The sequence below is a fragment of the Gopherus flavomarginatus genome, chromosome 7 (genome assembly GCF_025201925.1).
Source record: "Gopherus flavomarginatus isolate rGopFla2 chromosome 7, rGopFla2.mat.asm, whole genome shotgun sequence".
NCBI classification, from domain to species: Eukaryota; Metazoa; Chordata; order Testudines; family Testudinidae; genus Gopherus; species Gopherus flavomarginatus.
This window is the reverse complement of record NC_066623.1, coordinates 38,835,162-38,858,001: the sequence shown is the minus strand read 5'-3', so window position 1 is coordinate 38,858,001 and position 22,840 is coordinate 38,835,162. Positions and strand designations below refer to the sequence as shown.

Here is a 22,840-nt window from a genome sequence, read left to right as displayed (position 1 = left end):
CTAATGGCTAATGTAGTTCAGGGCAAAAGTCTCAGGAGCCTGGGCAAGGTATTCTCCCAGAAGGGCACTGATCTATAGAACTTTTACCAGAAGCAGTAGATGTGAGCCCAAATTGCACAACCCTTAGGACAAAATCTAAGATCACACTCCTAGCACAGGTTTCCTCTGAGACTGACAGTGAAATAGCAACATTTCCCTGGCAATCCGAATAGCAGATAACCCTTCTATCGCCTCAAAAAATAAACCAAAAAAGAGCATAAAACCTAAACTGAGAGAGAAGAGTGGGCCCTGTAGATATAGAGTTCTGTTTCTCTTAAGAGTAGGGCCCTACCAAATTCACAGCCATGAAAAACGCATCACGGACTGTGAAATTTGGTCTTTTATGTGTTTTTCTCCTAGATTTCAAGGGAGAGACCAGTGTTTCTCAAATTGAGGGTCCTTATCCAAAAGGGAGTTGCAGGGGGTCACAGGGTTATTTTAAGGGGGTGACGATATTGCCACCCTTACTTCTTCACTGCCTTAGAGCTGGACAGCTGGAGAGTGGTGGCTGTTGGCTGGGTGCCCAGCTCTGAACACAGCTCCCTGCTGCAGAAGTAAAGGTGGCAATACCATACCATGCCATCCTTACTTCTGCGCTGCTGCCTTCAGAGCTGGGTGGTCAGGGAGTGGCGGCTGCTGACTGAAGGCTCAGTTCTGAAGGCAGCAGTGCAGAAGGGTGGCAATACCATACCAGGCCATCCTTATATCTGCTCTGTTGCTGGTGGCAGCTCTGCTTTCAGAGCTGGGCTTCCGGCCAGCAGCCAATACACTCCGGCCCCTTCACCTCTGAAGGCAAGCACCACCATTAGCAGCCGCACAGAAGTAAGGTTAGCAGTGGCGCAACCCTTCCCCCACAATAACCTTGCAACCCCTCCACCCTCCCCAAAAAAACACTCCTTTTTGGGTCGGGATCTAAGTTCCCTCTAAGCTGCACGGCCGCGCAGCAGCCTGTTAAGCGCCACACAGGTGCTTAGGGCTGTGGTGGGGAGAGATGCCTCTCCCTACCAGCCACAGCCCAGACCTGCCATGGCTGGGGAAGAGGCGCCCCAACCCAGCCCCGGCCTGGACCTGCCTCGGCCAGGGGAGATGCACCTATCCCATGGCCCCAGCCCTAGAGCTGCCACAGTGAGGAGAGGAGTCTCTCCCGCCGTAGCCCCAGGGCAGCCTGCAACCCAAACCCCTCTTCCCTGGCCCCACCCCAGAACCCTCATCCTCAGCCAGAGCCCTCACCTCCACACATACCCTGCACTCCAACCCTTGGCCCCAGCCCCACCCCAGAGCCCGCATCCCCCACTGGAGTCCTCACCCTCCCACACTCTGAACCTCTGAGCCTCACCTCCAGTGTATGAATTTTGTTATGTGCACCATTATGGAGGTGATGCATCACCCCAATATTGGTGCACGTAACAAAATTCATTCTGCACATGCATGGGAAAAATTAGAGGGAACACTGTTTAGGACCCCTACAGTTACAACACTGTGAAATTTTAATTTAAATATGTGAAATCATAAAATTTACCATTTTTAAAATCCTATGACTCTGACCAAAATAGAGCGTGAATTTGGGAGGCAGTACTTATGTATTCTGAAATACTCCAGTGAAACTTATGCACTGATGTGCAAAGGGCCACTGACCCAAACACAGATCCTCCTCCACTTCACATATCCATCAGCAATGCCAAACATCAGCATCTCCCCTTCTATCCATCTGTATATAGTCCAGAAACAGAACTGACTTGGGCACCATTCCTATAGGAGCCGGAGAGCCAAATCTACCTCACTCACCAATTACTGATGGCCACCTCTTCCACTATAGTTACAGCCTCCTAACATGAATTGTACTGATTGCCTGTAAGCTTGATGGATGGAGGGCAAGGGAAAGGGGTCAGAAATGTAACTATGAAATACCTCTGATCTTCAGACTTTTCTTTTTTAAATAACTCCAACATTCTAATTCAGTTGTGTGTCTATGTTCATTTGTGTGTATTGAGAAAGCCAATTAAATGTAACTGTTACGTTTACTTTGACTAAACTAAATTAGGTAGGTTCCAAGTTTTGAGGATGACTGAACTTTACAACTAATTTAGCAGTTAATTCTTCAGCTAGGCTAGCTTCACTCTGAAGCTCTTTGAAATGGAGGGTGCATGTGTGTGTGCCCACTCACACAACATAAAAATACCATTTTGAAAACCCATTTCTATACCCTGGTGCTGCAACCACAGCTAGTTTACCTGATGGTCTGTTCTTTCTTCCGTGTGTAGGGCATGAATCAGAAGGAGAGCTCCAAGTCAGCCATGATCTATATCCAGGAGCTGAAATCAAATCTCAGGGATGCCCAACTGCTCGGTTGTTTGGAGTCTCTGCGAGTGTCGCTCAACAATAACCCTGTCAGGTAAAGGGCTGGTTGGAGCAAAGGAGATCAGTCAGGGAGCTGAAGCTCTAAGCAGTAGAGTAGGTGCTTACTTATCAGGGGCTGGGGATGGTGCATTGTGATTCAGGGGGCCTGGAACAAAGCAATTTCGGGGGCCCCTTCATAAAAAAAAGTTACAATAGTATAGAATACTATATTCTCATGGGGGCCCCTGCACAGCCTGAGGCCTGGGGCAAATTGTCCCACTTGCCCCACCCTCTGGGTAGCCCTGTTGTGATTGAGCAGAGAAGAGAGAGTGCAGGGGGTGGTTGAGGTTCTTGTGATGTTCAGTCCTTCTTCTATGTGCTGCTAATATGACTGTTTTCTTACAGCTGGGTACAGAATTTTGGGGCTGAGGGCCTCAACTGCCTGCTGGACATATTAAAAAGGCTCCATGATGAGAAGGACGAGGCACCCAGGTGAGGGACAAATTGAATGGAAGCTATTTATAAAGCGCCCTAAGTAGGTCTGTTATGGTTCCAGGATTAGCTGCACATCTGTCCCCTGCCTGGTCTCTCTGAGTGTGTCCCTCCGGCATCAGACTTTGAGCTTTTTCCACAATCCTCCCGCTCTTAGACCAGGCCTTGGGCAACAACATCCTATGTATCCTGCAGGTTAGACCAAGTTTGAGCACTTGCAATTCTTCCCTCTGCGAGTCTGTGACCAGTGATATCTAGTGAACAGGCTGCCTTCTTAAAGCCAAGGGGAGTGTTCATTTTAGTAGTAGGAAGAAAGCATTGCAGAGGAAAGTGCTCTTGTTCTTCTGTGTTCATAGGCCTTTTCCCATCCTGGTCACAACCAGTTTCGTAGGTTGGCTGTGAATGGAGGAACAGTCATCAAAGCTAACATTTCTGGCGTTGTCCCCTAACAACTGTCAAGTGTGTGCTGTCTTCAGCCAGTCTTTCTCCTTTCTGCCTGTTTTTACAGACACACTCCTGTTGAATTAAATCTATGAAGTCATACAGAAAACACCCCAATCACCAGGCCAACATACAGTATTCATAAATTATCACAGAGCACCTCCAAATCCATCACAGTTTCATGGTTAGGGCAGGAGTCTGGGAACCAGGAAACCTGGATTCTTTTCCTGGTTCTGCCACTGACTCTCTCTAACTCCTCGCCCCTGTCTGTTTTCCCATCTATTAAATTGGGGTGGTGGTACTTTACCCATCTTTATGAAGTGCTTTGGGATCCGTGGCTGAAGAGTTCTCTACAGATGGAGTCAAGTAAGACCCTGTCCTGTTGCGTTTACAAGCTCTCATAATCCTAAAGGGTTTATGAGGCTACAGGATTATTACTGCATGCACATGTTGTTTGGCTAATTGAAGGTGGTGGGGGGCAACAAGAAGAAATTCTTGGGGCAAGGAGGTTTCACTGCATGGTCTGAAGTGTCTTGGTGTTGTTTGGAGGGGGCATTGCTCCAGTGGGGTTCCGTTGTGGGGCAGTGCTTTGTGTCTAGGATTTGCCAGAAGAAGTCTTTAGTGGGGTGAAATGAATAGGGATGTGTTCTTGGGGGGGGGACTGGGGACTAAAGGACAGAGGCTAAAGTTGGGCCGAGAATGTGTGTGTATGGGGGGGTAATGGGAGGTGAGAGTGGGTTTTTTTCCCCAGGAGATGTAGCAGCCTTTTCCCTGTCTGTTGAATTCAGTGGGGGGGGAAGGGGCGTGTCTGTGTGTGCTCGCGCACTGGGGAGGCGGGCATTTAGTGAGGTTGGAGTCTTAATGCAGCACTGGATACCTAAGACCTTTCCTGGCCCCACCTGAGAGTTCTGGGCCTACTGTCCTTTAATTGAGGGGAAGGATGATGCCATGTGTCATGCTCCATGTGACTATTCATCAGCTGGCTTTCCTTCCTCATAGCTCCTATGATACCCGGAGCAAACATGAGATCATCCGATGCCTGAAGGCTTTCATGAACAACAAGGTGAGAGCCCTGTCCTTTCCCTAGATACATCCATATATTGCCACCTCCTCTTCCTTGTAGTCTCTGCACTGGTGGCATGGGGCCGTCCCCAAAAGTGGTAGGGGAAGTGGAGATGGAGGCTCCTGACTCTTCAGTAAACCCTTGCTTACATTTCACTCACACGTCTCATCCCCTTCCTCAGACTGTGCACATTCTGCCCGCTTCCCCAACATCTTTCCTGTACTGCTCCTACTTCTTCTGGGGCCCCAGTGTTCTTTCGCTCCATCCTGCCATACTCTCTTTTGCAGACATTTGGGGGCACTTTGGTACTGCACTATCTTCAATCTGTGTCATTCTCTCTGCTATACCGCTGCACAACTGTGGGCACTCTGAGGACACCAATATCCCTGTCTCTTTTGCCGTTTGCTTGTATTCTGCATCTTTGCCCTCTGTCCAGCCTCCCCTTCTCCATCTTTCTCACTCATGCCCCAGGCTGTCCTACTTTACCTTCTCATTTGCAGGCATTCTGGGACACCTAGTACTAATTCTATTAAACTTGTCTGTACCTTTGGTTCTCTTCACACTTGCTTTCTCACTCACATACGCTGTGAAGTCTCTATAGCTCTCCTTTCTAGCTTCTTTGACTCTTTTCTCTCTGATACTGTTCTCGTGGACACTCTCCTTTCACTGTGCACACCCATGCACACCTGTCAAGATCCCACTAAGCACCCTTTTCTTTCTGGTCTTGACCCCAACTCCTACCCCCTTGTCCTTCCTTGGTCTCCCCTCTAAAATAATAGAAGGGATGTGTGGACAGATATTGGACAGGTGTCTTGCCATCTGCACTGTTTGTGGTGAAGTTGCCTCCCTTTAGCCTTAAAGCAGTCTCAGCTTTGAGCCATAAACAGTTTGCACTATGCTCCTTAGTGAGCTGGCTGAGTCAAATATGTTAACTCATCCTTTCTTTCCCCTTCAGTTTGGAATCAAGACAATGCTGGAAACGGAGGAGGGAATCTTACTGCTGGTGAGAGCTGTTGACCCCAAACTCCCTTCGATGATGATAGATGCTGTGAAGCTGCTGTCTGCTCTCTGTATCCTGCCTCAGCCCGAGGACATGTACGTATCTATGGGATACATTATGCCACTCATCTCTCTTGAGCTGGCTGTCATTTACCTCTCTCTGGAGTCCCCATTTCTCTCCCGGTCTCTTTGTTTTACAACGATGATACACGCATGCATACCTCTTCCCTTCTCACCCCACCGCTAATTGAGACTGCTGCTGATTCCCTCTTCCTACTGTTTCAGGCATGAGCGAGTTCTGGGGGCACTGACAGAGCGAGCAGAAGTGGATGAGGTGGAGCGATTCGGTCCCTTGTTGGATGGTTTAAGGGGCGGAACCTCCGTGGCACTGAAGGTACCTCAGCCCTCAGAATTTGTGCGTACTGTTCTCTGTTCTAGGGGAGGAACAAGAGAGGATTAGTCAACTCCAGCAGTTTGACTGCTCTCTGTTTGTAGTGAGGAGGATATGAGAGGGAGGGTGTAAGATGCCATCTATTTGATATCGCCCTATTTGTAGCACTTCCCTGGTTGATGGGTACAGTGTTCTGGGCATTATGAGTGCCTGACTAGATGCGTTGGATGAGGGGATAGAGGCCTGGCTCAGTCTGATGCAGAAACTATCTGTCTCTCTATTTTAGGTAGCCTGTATGCAGTTGATCAATGCCCTTATCATCCCTGCTGATGAGCTCGACTTCCGAGTTCATATTCGAAGTGAGCTGATGCGTTCTGGGTTGCAGCACATCCTTACGGTAAGGGTCAATCATCTCCTCCTATGGGGCGCCATCATGCTCGATGAGAGAAGCAACAGCCACCATCTCAGCAATTGTATTCGTATTGAAAGTACCTAATACTGTTAAAAGGCTCTGGTAGTGACAAAGTAATATTGCTCTTCCCAATAAAAGAAAGTGGCTAGAGGCAAAAAGGCGTCCTTTAAAAATTGTAAGTTAAATACTACTGAGGAAAGTAGAAAGGAGCATAAACTCTGGCAAGTATAAAAAGTTATAACTAGGCAGGCTGAAAAAGAATTTGAAGAGCAACTAGCAAAATTCAAAAACCAACTGCCAAACAATCAGTGGAGCCATTGGGCAATCGAGGTGCTAAAGAAACACTCAAGGAAGATAAGGCCATTGCGGAGAAGCTAAATGAATTATTTTTATCATTCTTCACCACAGAAGATTGGAGGGAGATTTCCATACCTGAGCCATTCTTTTTAGGTGACAAATCAGAGGAACTATCCCATATTGAGGTATCAGTAGGGGAGGTTTTGGAGCAAATTGATAAATTAATCAGTACTAAGTCACCAGTACTGGATGGTATTCACCCAAGAGTTCTGAAGGAACTCAAATATGAAATTGCAGAACTCCCAAGTGTGCTATGTAATTTATCACTTAAATCAGTCTCTGTACAAGATAACTGGAGGAAAGCTAATGTGATGCCAATTTTTAAAAAAAGCTCCAGATGCGATCCTGGCAATTACAGACCGGTAAGCCTAACTTAATTACCAGGCAAATTGGCTGAACTATAGTGAAAAACAGAATGATCAGACACATAAATAAACACTATTTTTTTGGGAAGAGTCAACACAGCTTTTGTAAAGGGAAATAATGCCTCACCAATCTATTAGAATTCTTTGAGAGGATCAACAAATGTGGGCAAGGGCGACCATGTGGATATAGTGTACTTGGATTTTCAGAAAGCCTCTTGCAAGGTCCCTCGCTGAAGGCTACTAAGCAAAGTAAGCAGTCATGGGATCAGAGGGAAGCTCCTTTCATGGATCAGTAACTGGTTAAAAGACAGGAAACAACAAAGGGTAGGAGTAAATGATCAGTTTTCAGAATGTAGAGAGGTAAATAGCTGTGTCTGCCAGGAATCTGTACTGGGACTAGTACTGTTCAACATGTTCATAAATGATCTGGAAAAAGAGGTAAACAGTGAGGTGGCAAAGTTTGTAGATGATACAAAATTACTCAAAAAAGCAACAGAGAGTCCTGTGGCACCTTATAGACTAACAGATGTATTGGAGCATAAGCTTTCGTGGGTGAATACCCACTTCGTCAGACGCATGAGTAGGTATTCACCCACAAAAGCTTATGTTCCAATACATCTGTTAGTCTGTAAGGTGCCACAGGACTCTTTGTTGCTTTTTACAGATCCAGACTAACACGGCTACCCCTCTGATACATAAAAAGTCCACTGTAGAGTTACAAAGAGATCTCACAAAACTGGATGACTTTGCATGTGAAATTCATGCAAAGTAGTACACATTGGAAAATGTAATTCCAGTCATACATAAAAAATGATGGTATCTAAATTAGTGGTTACCAGTCAAGAAGGAGATCTTGGAGTCATTGTGGATAGTTCTCTGAAAACATCTGCTCAATGTGCAGTGGCAGTCAAAATAAGGTAACAGAATGTTAGGAGCCATTAGGAAAAGGATAGATAAGAAGACAGTAAAATCATAGTGCCAGGATGTAAATCCATGGTACACCCACTCCTTGAATACTGCAAGCAATTCTGATGTCCTCCTCTCAGAAAAGATATATTGGAATTGGAAAAAGTACAGAGAAGGGCCACAAAAATTATTAGAGATATTAGAACAGCTTCCATGTGAATAAAGATTAAAAAGACTGAGACTGTTCACTTGGAAAATAGATGACTAACGGGGGAATATGATAGAGGTCTATAAAATTATGAATGGTGTGGAGAAAGTGAATAAAGAAATGTTATTTACTCCTTCACATAACACAAGAACCCAGGATCACCCACTGAAATTAATAGGCAGCAAGTGTAAAGCAAACAAAAAAAAGTGCTTCACAGTAATGCACAGTCTGTCTCTGGAATTCATTGCCATGGGATGCTGTGAAGACCAAAATTATAATGAGATTCAGAAAAGAATTAGGTTCTTGGAGGAGAGGTCCATCAATGGCTAGTAGCCAAGATGGTTAGGGATACACCACCCATGCTCTGGGTGTCCCTTACCTCTGACTGTCAGCTGGGAGTGGACAATAGGGGATAGATGACTTGATTGCCTGTTCTGTGCATTCCTCTGAAGCACCTGGTATTGACCATTGTCAGAAGACAGGATACCGGGCTAAACCAACCATTGGTCTGACCCAGTATGGCTGTTCTTTGTTCAAACCCTTGCTGCAGGAATGACGTGGGCTGGATTGCAGCCCTGTTCTTGGTCAGTGCTTCCTCTCTCTTAGTTACTCAGCATCCCAGGGTCAGTTGGACGGTGATCACATTCCCTTTGCTGTTTGCATGCACAGGCCCTGTCCATGTTACTGTGCACTCTCTTGGAGTATATGATGATCCTATCTTCTTGTGACTGTGAATTTTTACCATCACTAGTGGGCCTCTTATCTGTGGCTCCATGCTGGCCTGTGCTCTCTTGGGGCTTCCAACTGACTTGTTCGCACATTAATGTACGTTGGCCCCTCATTACATTCCTTTGTGCTCTCACGTAGCCCTTGTTTAGCTCCCATCTGAAAAACTGTGTGCTCTCAAGTGACCCCACCAGAGTCTGTATAGCTTCTGATGGCCCCTCTATGATGTACTCATGCCCTTGGCAGGAGCTGCGGAAACTGGAGAATGAGGAACTGAAGGTGCAGCTGAGTGTATTTGAAGAACATGGTGAGGAGGATTCTGAAGACCTCAGGAGCCGTCTTGAGGACATTCGCATTGAAATGGAATATCCTGCTGCTGCTTATTGGGCAGGTGTTGCGTTTGGGGCAGGAGTATTCCCAGGAAGTTTCTTAGTGCCAGTCTTTGTACCATTCCTGCCTCCATGTAGGGAGAGAGACTGAGGTTGATGGTCTTTCTTCTGGTCAAGTAATGTCTGGGCCGAGCTCTGCTTGCTGTCATCATGGTCACATGGGTTCCAAGGCTTGTTTGGGACAGAGCTGCCCAGTACATTGTAGGATGCCACTGATCCATCAGGCAAAGTCTGAAGACGAGAGTGAGCGAAGCACAGGCAGGTATGCTGATCCTCTACTAGGGATTTGGCAGTTTATTGGCAAAAAGAGGAAGACGAGACCTTGGTCATTTGGGAGGTTGGAGGATGCAGCTTGTCTGACGCTTCCAGAAACTTTTGTTTCGGATGTCTGTTCAGACATGACTTTTTATAGACACTGTAGTTTGTGTGCAATAAATAAGCAGCTGTGGCAGAACTTGATTTTTATTTTTTATAATTTTGATGGCTAATATTGGTTTATTTTTCAGCATTTTTAATTTTTATCTATTTAAATTTTCACAGTTATGGGAAATTATGTGAAGGTCAGATGATGATAGGTGTTGAGATTCAAAAAGGTGAAGCTTTATAACCATTAAAACACACAATGTCAACATCGAATGTCAAAATATACAAACTCTTAAGTTTTCAAGCAGCATTTTTCTTACTTTGCCTATCTGTAAATTTTGGTTATTGATTGAAGTATTTTTTTCAGTTTGTGCTTATCCAGTGAAATTGATGTTTATTGACATTTACCAAAACAAATATATTTTGGATTTTGCCACTGGAGGGCACCTGGAACAACTGCTGCTTTACAAAAACAAAGTAGAGTATTTTCCTTCATCAATCCAGCATGTAATGAAAACTTAGACAGAACCATACCAAGCCTTGTACTAGGGAATATCCCCATTTTATACAGAGGCATATATATCCCTTAGGTATAGCATCTGCCATGTGTAACTGCGCCTCTACCATTGCTTTACTTGCAGTTTTTAGGAACAGATATGATGAGTATTTTGTCAGGAGCCTGAACAACTTTTCCACATCCTAGAGAGAAAGATGTGAGCTCAGGAACTGGAGGTCAGATGTCATGGAAAATCCCCCACCAGAGTTGATCTCTCTTTTAATGAGGACTTAGGCTGGAGAAGTCATGCCAAATGCTGGTTGTCCAGGCCTTGTTTGGCAGGGTGAGGGCTGATTACTGATCCCTCCTTGCAAACAGGAGACTGAAGCTAAAACCTTTGTCACCTGGAAAGTGGCACATGCTACTTTTCTTCATTAGGACTGGCTGTGATGTTAACACACACAGAGGCACTAGAATTTCTAATCAGCAGGTTGAATTGGGGTTTCTGGCCACATGCAACAGGATTGTTTGTGCTCCTCCAAGGTAAAGGTGCCTTGGGGGCTGCCAGAAATAGGAGTTTGTGTGTGTATATATATGTGGGCTTGCACTTTCCCCTCTAGTGAGCATGCCTTGTGGCCCAGGGACTAAGGCCTCCCTCCTTGTACATGGGGGTGAGTGGGCTGCATAATTTGTACAGGTCTTTGCACCTGTGATGCTGCATACACCTTTGTGTTGTTTTTCTCCTAGAAAATGTTATAAAAACCAAACAGAAAACCCCCACACCGAATAAATTGTCCTGTTCATATGTCTCACCCCATGAATGATGGGAAAAAGAAATGGATTTCTAATCGTTGTTCTTCCCATCAGCACCCTCTTTTTTAAAAAACTTAGATTTGTTTAGTTTCCAGAGAGATTAGGTTGGCTGATCTGAGGAAGAAAAGGGGACTCTTGAAGCAGAAGGAGCCAAAGGGTCATTGCATAATGGGAAAGATGTTACTTGGAGGGGAGGAGACATGTGACTTTACCCTCATCCCCAAAGTGGAGACTGGGGATATTGTTTGGGGGTGCATAAGGGAGGGGTACAGCAAAACTAGACACTCGCCGTCTTGTGGTTGTGGAATGAATGAGCTACCAACAGCCTCCCTTTTTCTACCACCACTTCAATCAGGGACTAGAATGTCACCTACCAAATATTGGTCTGGCTTTAGAAAGGCTCAGGGAGAAGAAATTAGAGTACCATTTTGGGTCAGTTTCCTGCAATGTGTCCTCTTCCCTTTTCTCCATGCTAAGCTTTCTGTATGAGGGGAATATGCATTGATAAAGTTTTGAGGATAGTACTTTGAAGGGCTAATGCCTTCCTCTATAGAGCAAAAGAGTAAGTAGAGCACCAGGATGTCTCCCCAGAAACACTTTTGTTTCCTTAACCCTTTCTTCACTGATTTTAGTGAAGTCTTCCAGATTCTCCTCCACACAGTAAAGGATTCCAAAGCAGAGCCATTCTTCCTGTCCATCCTGCAGCACCTTCTGCTGATCCGCAATGATTATGAAGCCAGGTAAGGAGGGGAGCTTTGTGCTGGGCCTGCTGGAAGAGATGCCGGCAGTGTGTGGCAGAAACAGGCACTTTCTTGGAAAAAATAATCCCAGCTACACATATATAATGATAGGTTCTAAATTAGCTGTTGCCACTCAAGAAAAAGATCTTGGAATCATCATGGATAGTTCTCTGAAAACTTCAGCTCAATGTGCAGCAGCATTTGAAAAGGTAAACAGTGTTAAGAACTGTTAGGAATGGGATAGCAAATAAGATAGAAAATGTGATAATGCCACTATATAAATTCACAGTATGCCCACACCTTGAATGCTGTGTTCAATTCTGGTAGCTCCATCTCAAAAAAGGATATAGTGGAAGAAAAAATGGTTTAGAGAAGGGCAACAAGGATGATCAAGGGTGTGGAACATCGTCCATATGAAGAAAGACTAAAAAGATTAGAGCTATTCATCTTAGAATAGAGATGATTATGGCGGGATATGATGGACAAAAATCATGAGTGGTATGGAAAAAGTGAGTGGAGAAGTGTTATTTACCCTTTCCCACAATATAAAAACCAGGGGTCACCTGATGAAATTAATAAACAGTAAATTTAATGAGAGAGTACTTTTTCACACAATGCATAATTAGCCTATGGAACTCATTGCCATGGGATATTGTGATGGCCAAAAGTATAATTGGGTTAAAAAAAAAATTAGATAAGTTCATGGAAGATAGAGCCATCAATTAGCCAAGATGGTCAGGGATGCAATCCCATGCTTGAGGCAATCCTAAACCTCAGACTGCCAGAAGCTGAGAGAAGGAGAAGACAGGGATGGATCACTTCAACTGCCCTGTTCTGTATGCTCCTCCTGAAGCTCTGGTATTGGCCACCATTGGAAGATGGGATACTGGACTAGATGGACGATTGGTCTGACCCAGTATGGCCAGAATGATCACTGGAGGGGCGGGGGATTGGAGGTTGCATAGAAGGCAGAGTTTAGAAAGTTCTGATAGCCCCAGGATAGGCAGAAGATGAGGGATTGTAGTGTACTACACAGAATCAAATGAGTTGGGCCTCTGACCTAGCTTGTTCAAAAAGGATGCCTCACTGTCTGAGAAATCCTTTTCTGCAAATGGAAACGTGTCCTTTGCAAAGATTATGACACTGCACGGGTGTGGTGGGCAGTTCTAGAATGTGAGAGCACTCAGCTGTACACAGAGTGGAACATCGACATCAGTCAAGCAACACTGACCTTGAAAAAGCTCCAAGAGTTTATAGGGAAAGCAAGAGAAGAAAACAGTGTAAGTTGATACTAAAGGAAAGAAGCAGTCTGAACACCACCTTCATTTGTTGGCACACCCTCCTGAACTGTTTTTTCACATCCTCTGATGTTGCCACAAAATTGCAGAGAATAGAGGTGGAAGCTACTGGCCAGTCTGCCTGTTTCAGCAAATGGTTCAGTAGATGGTTCTTCAACCAAAGAATCATCTGGCATGAGAGCAAGATTTCTTAGGCTTGTCCAACCAAAGAAGATTTCTGCAACAGAACTGGAGCGAAGATGGCAGAGAATCTTGTGGGAAGCACTTTGTGTTTCATATAAGAGAACAAAACCAAAACTGAATCCTGTGATAGAGCTTCAGATGACTGGATTGCCTTTTAATGATGCTAGAGCAGTGTTTTCAGCTGCTGGGTTGTGACCCCCTGGGGAATTACAAAAGGTAAACAGGATGTTGTGAGGTTGAAAATTTTGTTACAAGCTAAAAGCAAAGAAAATCTTACTCCCCATATACCTTTACTCTTCAAGGTCAAGTATTCTCTGTCACTCCTGATCAGGAGCCTTTAAAAGTGCCGTCGGCGGTGCTGACCGGCTAAGGCAGACTGATTCCTACTTGATCTGACACTGCGCTGCATCCTGGAAGCAACCAGCAGCAGGTCCAGCTCCTAGGCGGGGAGGCAGTGGGGCTCCGCGTGCTGCCCCTGCCCCAAGCAGCGGTTCCATACTCCCATTGGCCGGGACCCAGCCAATGGGAGCTGGGGGTGGGGAGGGGATCAAGAGGGGCCTGCAGGCGAGAACCGCACAGAGCTGCTTGTGCACCTCCGCCTAGGAGCCAGACCTGCTGCTGGCTACTTCTGGGGCGCAGCACAGTCCACAGTGCCAGAACAGGCACTGCTGACAGGGAGCCACCTGAGGTAAGCCCATGCTCCAACCCCACACCCCAGTCTCCTGCTCCATCTCTGAGCCCCTTCCTGCACCTGGAGCCCCTTCCTGCCCCCCAAACCCCTCATTCCTGGCCCCACCCCAGAGCTGCACCACGAGCCCAGAGCCCTGACCTCCCACACCCCAACCCCCTTCCCCATCCCTGAGCTCCTCACACACCCCTCATCCCCAGCTCTGTTGGATCGCAGGCATCAACAGTTTTTTCTTCAACTGGGTCACCTGAAATAAAGTTTGAAAACCACTGCTCTATGACATAGCCTTGGTATGCTGTATTCATAGTGAAGGGTTTGATATTGAGTAATCTCTAGCATTTTCCAAGAAATGACTCCCCCTCTCCACCCAACAGAATTGTGGAGTCCACTTCCCTAAATCTGTCTTCTTCAAGTGATTGCTCATGTGTATTCCACAGTAGGTGTGCGTGCTCGCCACGTGCACCGGTGCCGGAAGTTTTTCTCTTAGCAGTACCCATACTGGGGGGGCACCACTGCAACCCCTGAAGTGGTGCCTCTGTATCGCACTCTATGGGGAGTTTCACAGTCCCCCCACCCTCAATTCCTTCTTTCTGCCAGTGAAGGGAGTCGGAACTTCATGCTCCAGCCTTGCTGCAGCTTCTCTAGTTAGCCTTAGTAATACAGTTGTTCCAATAGTTGAATAGTTTCTCAAGTTAGTTGACTGGGCTCAGGACATGCCCCATGCCCCAGGCTTCAAGTCGTGCGACTCTTGTCACAGTTCTATGCCAAGAAGGGACCCACATACTCAGTGTCTCCACTGCTTGCGTGAATCTCACGTAAGTGAGCGCTGCAGGATCTGTAGATCATTCAAGCCATGGACTAAGAAGGAGAGGGACATTAGGCTTCGCGCTCTCCTAATGGAATCAGCGTTGGCCCTGGCACCGGCATGCTGAAGGAACTTGGCACCCGGCACCGTGTCTTTGGTGCAGAGTGAAGTCCCCTCCACTAGCTGGCACCACTCCCCCTCCAAGAAACAGAGGAAGACTCAGTGGTGCCAAAAGAAGGAAAGGGGTGAGGCCCGACCCACGCTGGGCAGCCCGCGATCCCCCTCAGGACCCAGGCCTCCGACTTGCGTTGAGCGGAGAAGCCCGGTCCTGTCCGCGTGCGCCTCCCCTGCGGTGAGGATGCCGTCAACACCGGAGGCTGCACAGGCCACTCATGACATCTTAACCCTCCCGGTACCTGGGGTGGACCCCCAATTTGGAGGGAAGCCACTGCTGGGAGCACAACAGACCTCCCCGACATGGCACAGTTCCCGCTCCGAGGACCGCTCGCTGCCTCGCTTGATGCAGTCTTCCTGCAGCTCACGCCAGCCCTCTACTCCGCTCAGGCTGACTGGCTTGCCGCCCGCACAGGAGCCTCGGGGCTCCTCCACACCTTGCGACCAGGGACACAGGCACCTGGACAAGCGGCGCCAATGCTCTTCCTTGCATCGCAGCTACTATAGCTGATCCCGACGCTACCGACGTTGACACTCCGACTCGAGTTCCTGCTCTACCAGACATCGCATGCGGGACTCCTCTCATGGTTTACCGGCACCGGCGTGTCGTAGCTCCGGCTGCTGGGCGAGTACAGAAGCAGCACCTCGGATGGGTACTGATTTTCTTCGTCGAGGTCGCGGTCACGCGGAAGGCACCGTCGCTCTTACTGGTCCTACGGTACCGTACAGTCGACGGTGACCTCAGCATCAGCACTCAGCCACCTGTCTCCAAGTCATGCTGCGCAGTGAGAACAAACTGCACTGCTCGGCCCCCAACTCGGTCAGTGGCACAGGACGTCGTGGTAGGGGCAGTGGTGTCAGTGGGCACTATGGCCACAGATGCCTGCCCGAGTGAGATTTCACTCGGTGGCCGGAGCGTCCCAGGCTCCTTTGGCCTCCCCTCCTCGGTAGAGGGAAAAGTCAACGGGTCTGGAGCCAATGGCACTGCGCCTAGACTCTGACCTTGGAATTGACCCACCAGTACTGCCCGACATCCTATGCTCCATGCCAGTCCCCTCACCGGCACCAGAGGCCATAATGGCACCACTGCCAATCCCACAGGAGGATTTCAGGGCTCCCCCGGAGCTTCTTAAGCGGGTGGCATCCAATCTCCAGCTGAGGAGATGGAGGAGCCATCCGATTCTCTTTTTAATGTACTCTCGTGCTCGGCACCGGGCTGGGTGGCCCTGCCTCTCCACCAGGGTGTAGCCAACATCTTGACTACCCTGTGGCAAACCCCAGCTTCCTTGGCCCCCATCTCCAAGGAAGCAGAGAGGAAATACTTTGTGCCAGCTAAGGACCACGAGTACCTGTACTCCCACCCAGCACCTAACTCCCTGGTGGTGGAATCAGTGAACCACCAGCAAAGTCACGGTCAACCCGTGCCCACCCGCAGAGACAAAGATGCCAGAAGACTGGATACATTTGACAGGAAGATTTATTCCTCGGCAAGTTTCTAGCTCAGGGTGGCCAACCATCAAGCCCTACTGAGCCGGTATGACTTCAACCTGTAGGGGTCCCTACCAAAGTTTGAACCTCTCCTCCCAGAGCAGGACAAAAAGGAGTTCAGGGCTCCGGTAGAGGAAGGAGCGGCAGTGCCTAAAGCAGCCCTCCAGGCGGCATCGGACTCTGCCAACATGGCAGCCCACTCGATGGCCTCCGCCATATCCATGCGCAGGGCATCGTGGCTTCTCCTACCTGGACTGTCTGAAGAGTCCCAGTCCTTGATGCAGGACCTTCCCTTTGACGGGAAAGCGTTGTTCGTGGACCAAACTGATGTCCGCCTGCATGGGATGAAAGACTCCCACACCACCCTACAAACCTTGGGCCTGTAGGTCACTCCGACGATAGACAAGCCCAGACTGCAAGCTTCAGCTCCTCCTGCTAGAAGCAGATATGAGCCCCTGCCACAGAGACCGAAGGAACAGAGGCATAGTCCCATCATCAGTCCCACTCTGCCCCGCAGCCAGGCCCCTCGAAGGGCAAAAGGCAGGGAAAGAGGCGGTTTTGACTCTATTAACTGGGGGGCTTCCCTGGCAACAGGCCCGGTGGCCCCCCGCAAAAAGTGTGTGTTCTGCAACTATTTATCTGCCTTCCAAGTGGAGTGGTCCCATATAATGTCAAACCAGTGGGCTCTCAACACTATCTCCAAGGGCTACATGTTGCAGTTCACCTCATCCCCAGCACCGGGTGAGCCTCAGGAACCTGGAGCACGCCTGCCTCCGAGACCAGGAGGTGGCACACCTTCTCCGCATGGGGGCGGTGGAAAGGGTACTACTAGAATTCCAGGGCAGGAGTTTCTACTCCTGGCGTTTCCTGATCCTGAAGGTGAGAGAGGGGCTCAGATCCATCCTAGACCTATGGGATCTCAATAGGTTTATGGTCCGCTACAGGTTCCGGATGGTATCCCTGGCCTCTGTCATTCCCTCCCTGGACCCAGGGGATTGGTTCGCAGCCCTGAACCTTCAGGACACGTAATTCCATATCCATATCTTCAAGGGAGACGGGCGCTTCCTCCGATTCCTGGTTTGGAGGGGGGACCATTGCCAGTTCACGGTCCTCCCGTTTGGCCTTTCCACGGCTCCCAGGGTTTTCACCACATGCATGGCGGTGGTAGCAGCCTACCTCCGGAGTAAAGGGGTGCAGATTTTCCCAGACCTGGACGATTGGCTTCTCAAGAGCGCCTCCTGGTCCCAGGTGCAGGACCAGGTGGGACTTCTGTCCACGTGCGCAGATCTCGGCCTCGTGGTGAACGAGACCAAGTCTACGTTAGTTCCGGTTCCGTGCATAGAATTCATAGGGGTGCTACTGGACTCTTTAGAGGCCACAGCCTCTCTTTCCCGAGACAGGTTCGAGACCCTCAAAGATTTCATTGCCTTGGTCACGGCCTTCTCCATGGCGATGGCGAGAGTGTGCCCTCAAATTCTCGGTCACATGACAGTGTGCACGTACGTGGCTTGCCATGCCAGGCTCAGAATGACGCCCCTCCAGCTCTGACTGGCCTCCCAGTATTCCCAGGCCTGGGATGGGCTGGACAAGGTTGTCACAGTACCATCCCAGGTAGCTGCTGCCCTGCAATGGTGGTCCCTCCCACTCAACATACTGCAAGGGGTCCCCTTCAGAGAAATCTCCCCCTCACTGGACCTGGTGTCGGATGCCTTGGACCTGGGCTGGGAAGCCCATATAGAGAACATTCAAACCCAGGGGAGATGATCGGCCTTGGAATTGTCCCTACACTTAAACGTCAGGGAGCTCAGGGAAATACGGTTGGCATGCGTAGCTTTCTGCTGGCACCTTCGTGGGAATGTGGTCAGAGTCCTCATGGACAGTACAGCTGTGATGTATTGCATCAACAGACAGGGAGGAACGCGCTCCAAAGCCCTGAGCCTGTGGGAGTTCTGTATAGCCCACGATATCTCCCTGCGAGCCTTCCACCTACCCGGCGTCCGCAATGTGTGAGCCGATCGCCTCAGCAGGGTTGTTTCCCACCAGTACGAGTGGTCACTCCATTGGGAGTTCGACCTATAGCTCTTCCAAGAGTGGGGAGTTCCCTGGGTCAAACTCTTTTTGTAACCGACCAGAACCAACGCTGCCCTCAGTTCTACTCCAGGGGAGGGATGGGAAGGGAGGTGATCTCGGATGCCTTCCTCCTTCAGTGGTTGGGCCAGCTTTTCTATGCCTTCCCACCTTTCCCTCTAATAGGCAAAGTCCTGCAAAAAGTAAAAGCAGACAGGATGTGGGGCATCCTCATAGCCTCATAGCCTCGGATTGGGCCCATCAGCACTGGTACAACTTCTGCAACTCTTAGCGGCTCCTCCGCCAAGGCTGCCGCTTCGCCTGGATCTCCTCTCCCAGGAAGGGGGATGCCTTTTCCACCCCAACCTGGCCGTGCTTCACCTGACAGCATGGTTGCTCCGTGGTTAGATGAGGAGGAGGGGAGGTGTAAGCAGAAAGCCATCCACACTGCGGATGTACCTGGCCAAATGGTCCAGGTTCTCTAGGTGGGCGGGGAACCTCCCCATTGTCGTCATTGCTCCAACTCATTCTCGATTACTTCCTGTCCCTTAGGACCTAAGGGCTAGCTTCTGCCTCCATCAGGGTGCATTTGGTGGCTATATTGGCCTTCTACTCGCCAGTACAGGGCCACTTGGTCTTTTCCCACAGTATGACCTCCCGCTTTCTAAAGGGCCTGGATCATTCATTCCCGTATGCTAGGCCCCCCGTGCTGCAATGGGATCTAAACCTAGTGTTATCCTGTCTCATGGGTCCTCCCTTTGAACCCTTGGCCACGTGTTCCTGGTCTCATCTGTCATGGAAGGTAGAATTCCTTATTGCTATCACATCAGCCTAACGTGTCTTGGAGCTTAGGGCCTTAACCTCGGAACCCCCATATACGGTCTTCCACAAGGATAAGGTCCAGCTTCGCCTGCACCCTGCTTTTCTCCCGAAGGTGGTCTCTGCTTTCCATATGGATCAGGACATTTTCTTACCGGTACTCTGTCCTAAGCCCCATTCCTCCAATTAGGAGCGCCGCCTACACACGCTAGATGTGCGTAGGGTGCTGGTCTTTTACCTGGACCGAACCAGGCCGTTCTGGAAATCCTCGCAGCTGTTTGTTGCGTCGGCGGAACGGATGAGGGGACAACCAATTCCACCCAGCACCTTCCCGCTGGATCACCTCGTGCATATGCACGTTACGACCCGGCAGAGGTTCTCCCACTGCCTATCTTTAAGGCGCATTCTACAAGAGCTCAGGCCTCGTCAGCCACCTATGTGGCTCACATCCCTATCCAGGACATATGTAGAGCTACCACATGGTCCTCTGTCCACACCTTTTCTTCATGTTATGCGATTGTCTCCCAAGCACAGGATGATTCCAAGTTTGGTAGGGCGGTACTGCGTCCCAGAAACTCGTAAACTCCTACCCATCTCCATCAGATATAGGTTGGAGTCCCTACTGTGGAATACACGTGAGCAATCACTCGAAGAAGAAAGGACAGTTACCTGTTCCGTAACTGGCATTCTTCGAGATGTGTTGCTCAGGTGTATTCCACATCCCACCCTCCTTCCTCACTGTCGGAGTTGTCTGGCAAGAAGGAACCGAAGGTGGGGGGAGTGTGCAGCTCCCCTTATAGTGCGATATAGAGGTGCCACTCCAGGGGTCGCAGCGATGCACCCTCTGTACAGATACTGCTAAGGGAAAAACTTCTGGCACCAGTGCACGTGGCGAGCATGCACACCTACTCTGGAATACACATGAGCCACACATCTCGAGGAACGCCAGTTATGGAACAGGTAACTGTCCTTTTTCCTTAATTATTTTTAGCCTTGAGTGTGCCTGTGTTTTGTGATATCTGTGTAGTGTGTTGCAAGTAAAGAGACATGGATCCCCTTTCTGAATGTGATATCATTAATGTGGCTATCTCGACTTACTTGAAGATAATTCATTATAGATACACAACTTGGAAAAAAAAAAAAAGAGGTTTAGGTTGGAAAGAAGTTTGTTAGGAGCAAATCAAAACAACCATATTAATTGTCTCACTAACCAGCATTGTATACATTAATAATCTGTCTAGAAATTGTTTTCCAAACTCACTGTTGGGCAACAGCTCCTGTTGGTTTGGAATTAAAGTAGTCTGCTGCCAGCAGGTGGTGTTAGCTTGTCACAAGAAGGATGGAGCTCTGATCCAAAGAGAGAGGCTCATAATGGAGGGCAGAGAGTAGAAGGACATGAGACTAGTTCATAGAGTTTCTATGAAGCGATGGAGAGGCTAATTGCCCAGGTTTGTGAGAATGACAAGGCAAACAGGAATAAAGAAATGGACAGTTTGGAGCATAACCCACAATGTTCTAGGTATGTAATGTGATAGTGTGGTGAGTATGTAGCTCTTGGTTCTTCTTTGGCAGCTGCTTGTAACAGAGGCCATGTGGCATACCAAGATGTTTTACCTGGAGACCTAACTTGCTGAAGAGACCAAGTTTTGCTGTTCAGACATTATATTTGCTGCAGAGCCTTTTTAAACTTCTCTATGGGGCCCCTGAGTGCGTGGTACCCACAGTTTGCAGGTGTGTGCCTTCATAGAGTCCTATTAACACTGTTTCCTTTTCTTCTGTTTCCATAGGGCTCAGTACTATAAACTAATTGATGAATGCATTTCCCAGATAGTTCTGCATAAGAATGGTGCTGATCCAGACTTCAAATGCAAGCACCTCAGCATTGATATTGAGGGGTTAATAGGTAAGTCCTGAAGCTGTTCATATCACACTCAAAACGAACCCAGTCTGATGTGATTCCAGAACAACCCCATTATTTAGTCCCTCAACTGCACTTTGAGCTGTTGACCAACAGAACTTCCTGCCTTTCTGCATGTTTTTACTGGTTCTTCCTCCTTGAGAATGCGCTTTGCCATCACAACTAATAGGCTCAACCGGAGCCCGTTTTCTGAAGTGACTTTTCTGTTGCTTTCTGCATTGGGAGTCTGGATGTGGGCCATTCCATACCTCTTCATTTGGGGCTTGCCTTTCACCACACTCCCCCTGCCCTTTACTGTGCTCGGCTGGGCACCTTTCCATCAGACTAGATTAGAAAACAGATCACTTACAGCTTTCCCCCAAGGCTACCATGAGCACGTGCTTTGGCCAGCGGAGGCCTTTGTAAGTGGAAGCAGAGCCAATGGCATATCCCCTGGAAACTAGTACTGAGTCCATAGTGCTGTCACTGGTTGTGTCACTCAGTGAGAGAAGACTGTAAGGGGTACATTATGCTTTGTGTGAGGGAGGAGGACTTCCAGAAAAAAACTGTTTTGAGTGGTTGCAGACATGTATTCCACTCATGAATGTGTGCCCAGTGCATCAAAGCAAGAGAACATTGCTTAGCAGTTCACATCAGGGGGCTCTCGCATCAGCTGGCCTCCATAGACTCTCTCATGGATATTTAAGTGTGGTGCTGCCCTGACCCCACTCAGTTCTTTCTCACTGCCCCCAGCTTGAGTTGGAGCATTCTGGTTGGTATTTACATGACTCTTTTGCCACATAAAGGACAGTATTTGAAACCTGGTGAAGACATTGCACCAGGCAACAACGAACTATTAAAATACCCAACTAACTAATCTAACACTAAGGTATTACTACTACTACTACTACCACTCAGAGTTTCTCTGTTTCTTTGTATGTAGTTAGTTTATAGTTAGTAGTACTAACTGTGTACAAAAAAGCCAAGAGAAACTCGGAGGAGGAGTACTACCTTAGTGTTAGGTTAGTTAGTTGGGTATTTTAATAGTTTGTTGTTGCCTGGTGCAATGCCTTCGCCAAGTTTCAAATACTATCCCTCATGTGGGATAGCTATACTCAGTAGAGATCCCAGTACTCAGTTCTTGTTGTGCCTGGGAGGATCTGATCATCTGGCTCCTCAGAGGCCTTCGGTGCTGCCTTGAGGCTCTGACTTTTCTCCAAGGAGAAGAAGAGACTGTTGTTCTTCCTCTCCTCTCTCGAGAGGAGTCTCATAAAACTGACTGTAGTCACTCTGAGATTCAGCAAGATTCTTAGAAGAGGATGAAGAAGGAAGCAAGGGTTCCTTGAGTATGCAGGAAAGAGCAGGGTTGTCCGTTGGGTCTTGGGAACCATATTATTGACTACAGTACTGTCAGTAGGCTGCCATTGAGTCTGGTACTGACATCATCAATATCAGCATCGAGCATGTCAACACCACAGGCTTATCAAGCAACTGCAGGTTTACTCTGCCTCTTTGTGCTGGACTTGCCTGTTGTACAGGAGTCTTTAGCTGGGGTGGAGTCTTCTGCAATCCTGGGACCATCTGGTTTGATTGCTTCAGAATACAAGCTGTTAAGGTGTCCTCTCTGGCACTACTTAAAAACCAGACTGTGGAGACAAGATCACTCTCCCTGAGGTATCCATTTTTGGTGCTGATACCATCTTCGGCCTTGGAGACAATGTCCACTTCTACAGGCTGGAGCTATGGGTGTGGCACTGGGTTCTGGTTTGGTACCAGTGTCTCTTCCAATACAAAGTGTTAGTGCTGCCTCAGAGACAGTGCCAGTATTCAAAGCACTGACTTCTCTGTCTCCTTTGGTAACAATGCAACCCATATTCTGGGCTT

At 48.3% G+C, this 22,840-nt stretch overlaps 1 protein-coding gene across 1 annotated transcript in view; it reads left to right on the top strand.

The window, feature by feature from the left end:
* DIAPH1 (diaphanous related formin 1) overlaps window positions 1-22,840 on the top strand; it is a 177,678-nt gene that overhangs the window by 60,399 nt on the left and 94,439 nt on the right. Inside the window, exons 5-13 of the mRNA XM_050963451.1 lie at window positions 2,301-2,431; window positions 2,782-2,868; window positions 4,309-4,372; window positions 5,328-5,467; window positions 5,657-5,765; window positions 6,049-6,159; window positions 8,983-9,101; window positions 11,421-11,537; window positions 20,847-20,962. Of these exons, the coding sequence (XP_050819408.1) occupies window positions 2,301-2,431; window positions 2,782-2,868; window positions 4,309-4,372; window positions 5,328-5,467; window positions 5,657-5,765; window positions 6,049-6,159; window positions 8,983-9,101; window positions 11,421-11,537; window positions 20,847-20,962 (994 nt within the window). The remainder of the gene's footprint in view (window positions 1-2,300; window positions 2,432-2,781; window positions 2,869-4,308; window positions 4,373-5,327; window positions 5,468-5,656; window positions 5,766-6,048; window positions 6,160-8,982; window positions 9,102-11,420; window positions 11,538-20,846; window positions 20,963-22,840) is intronic.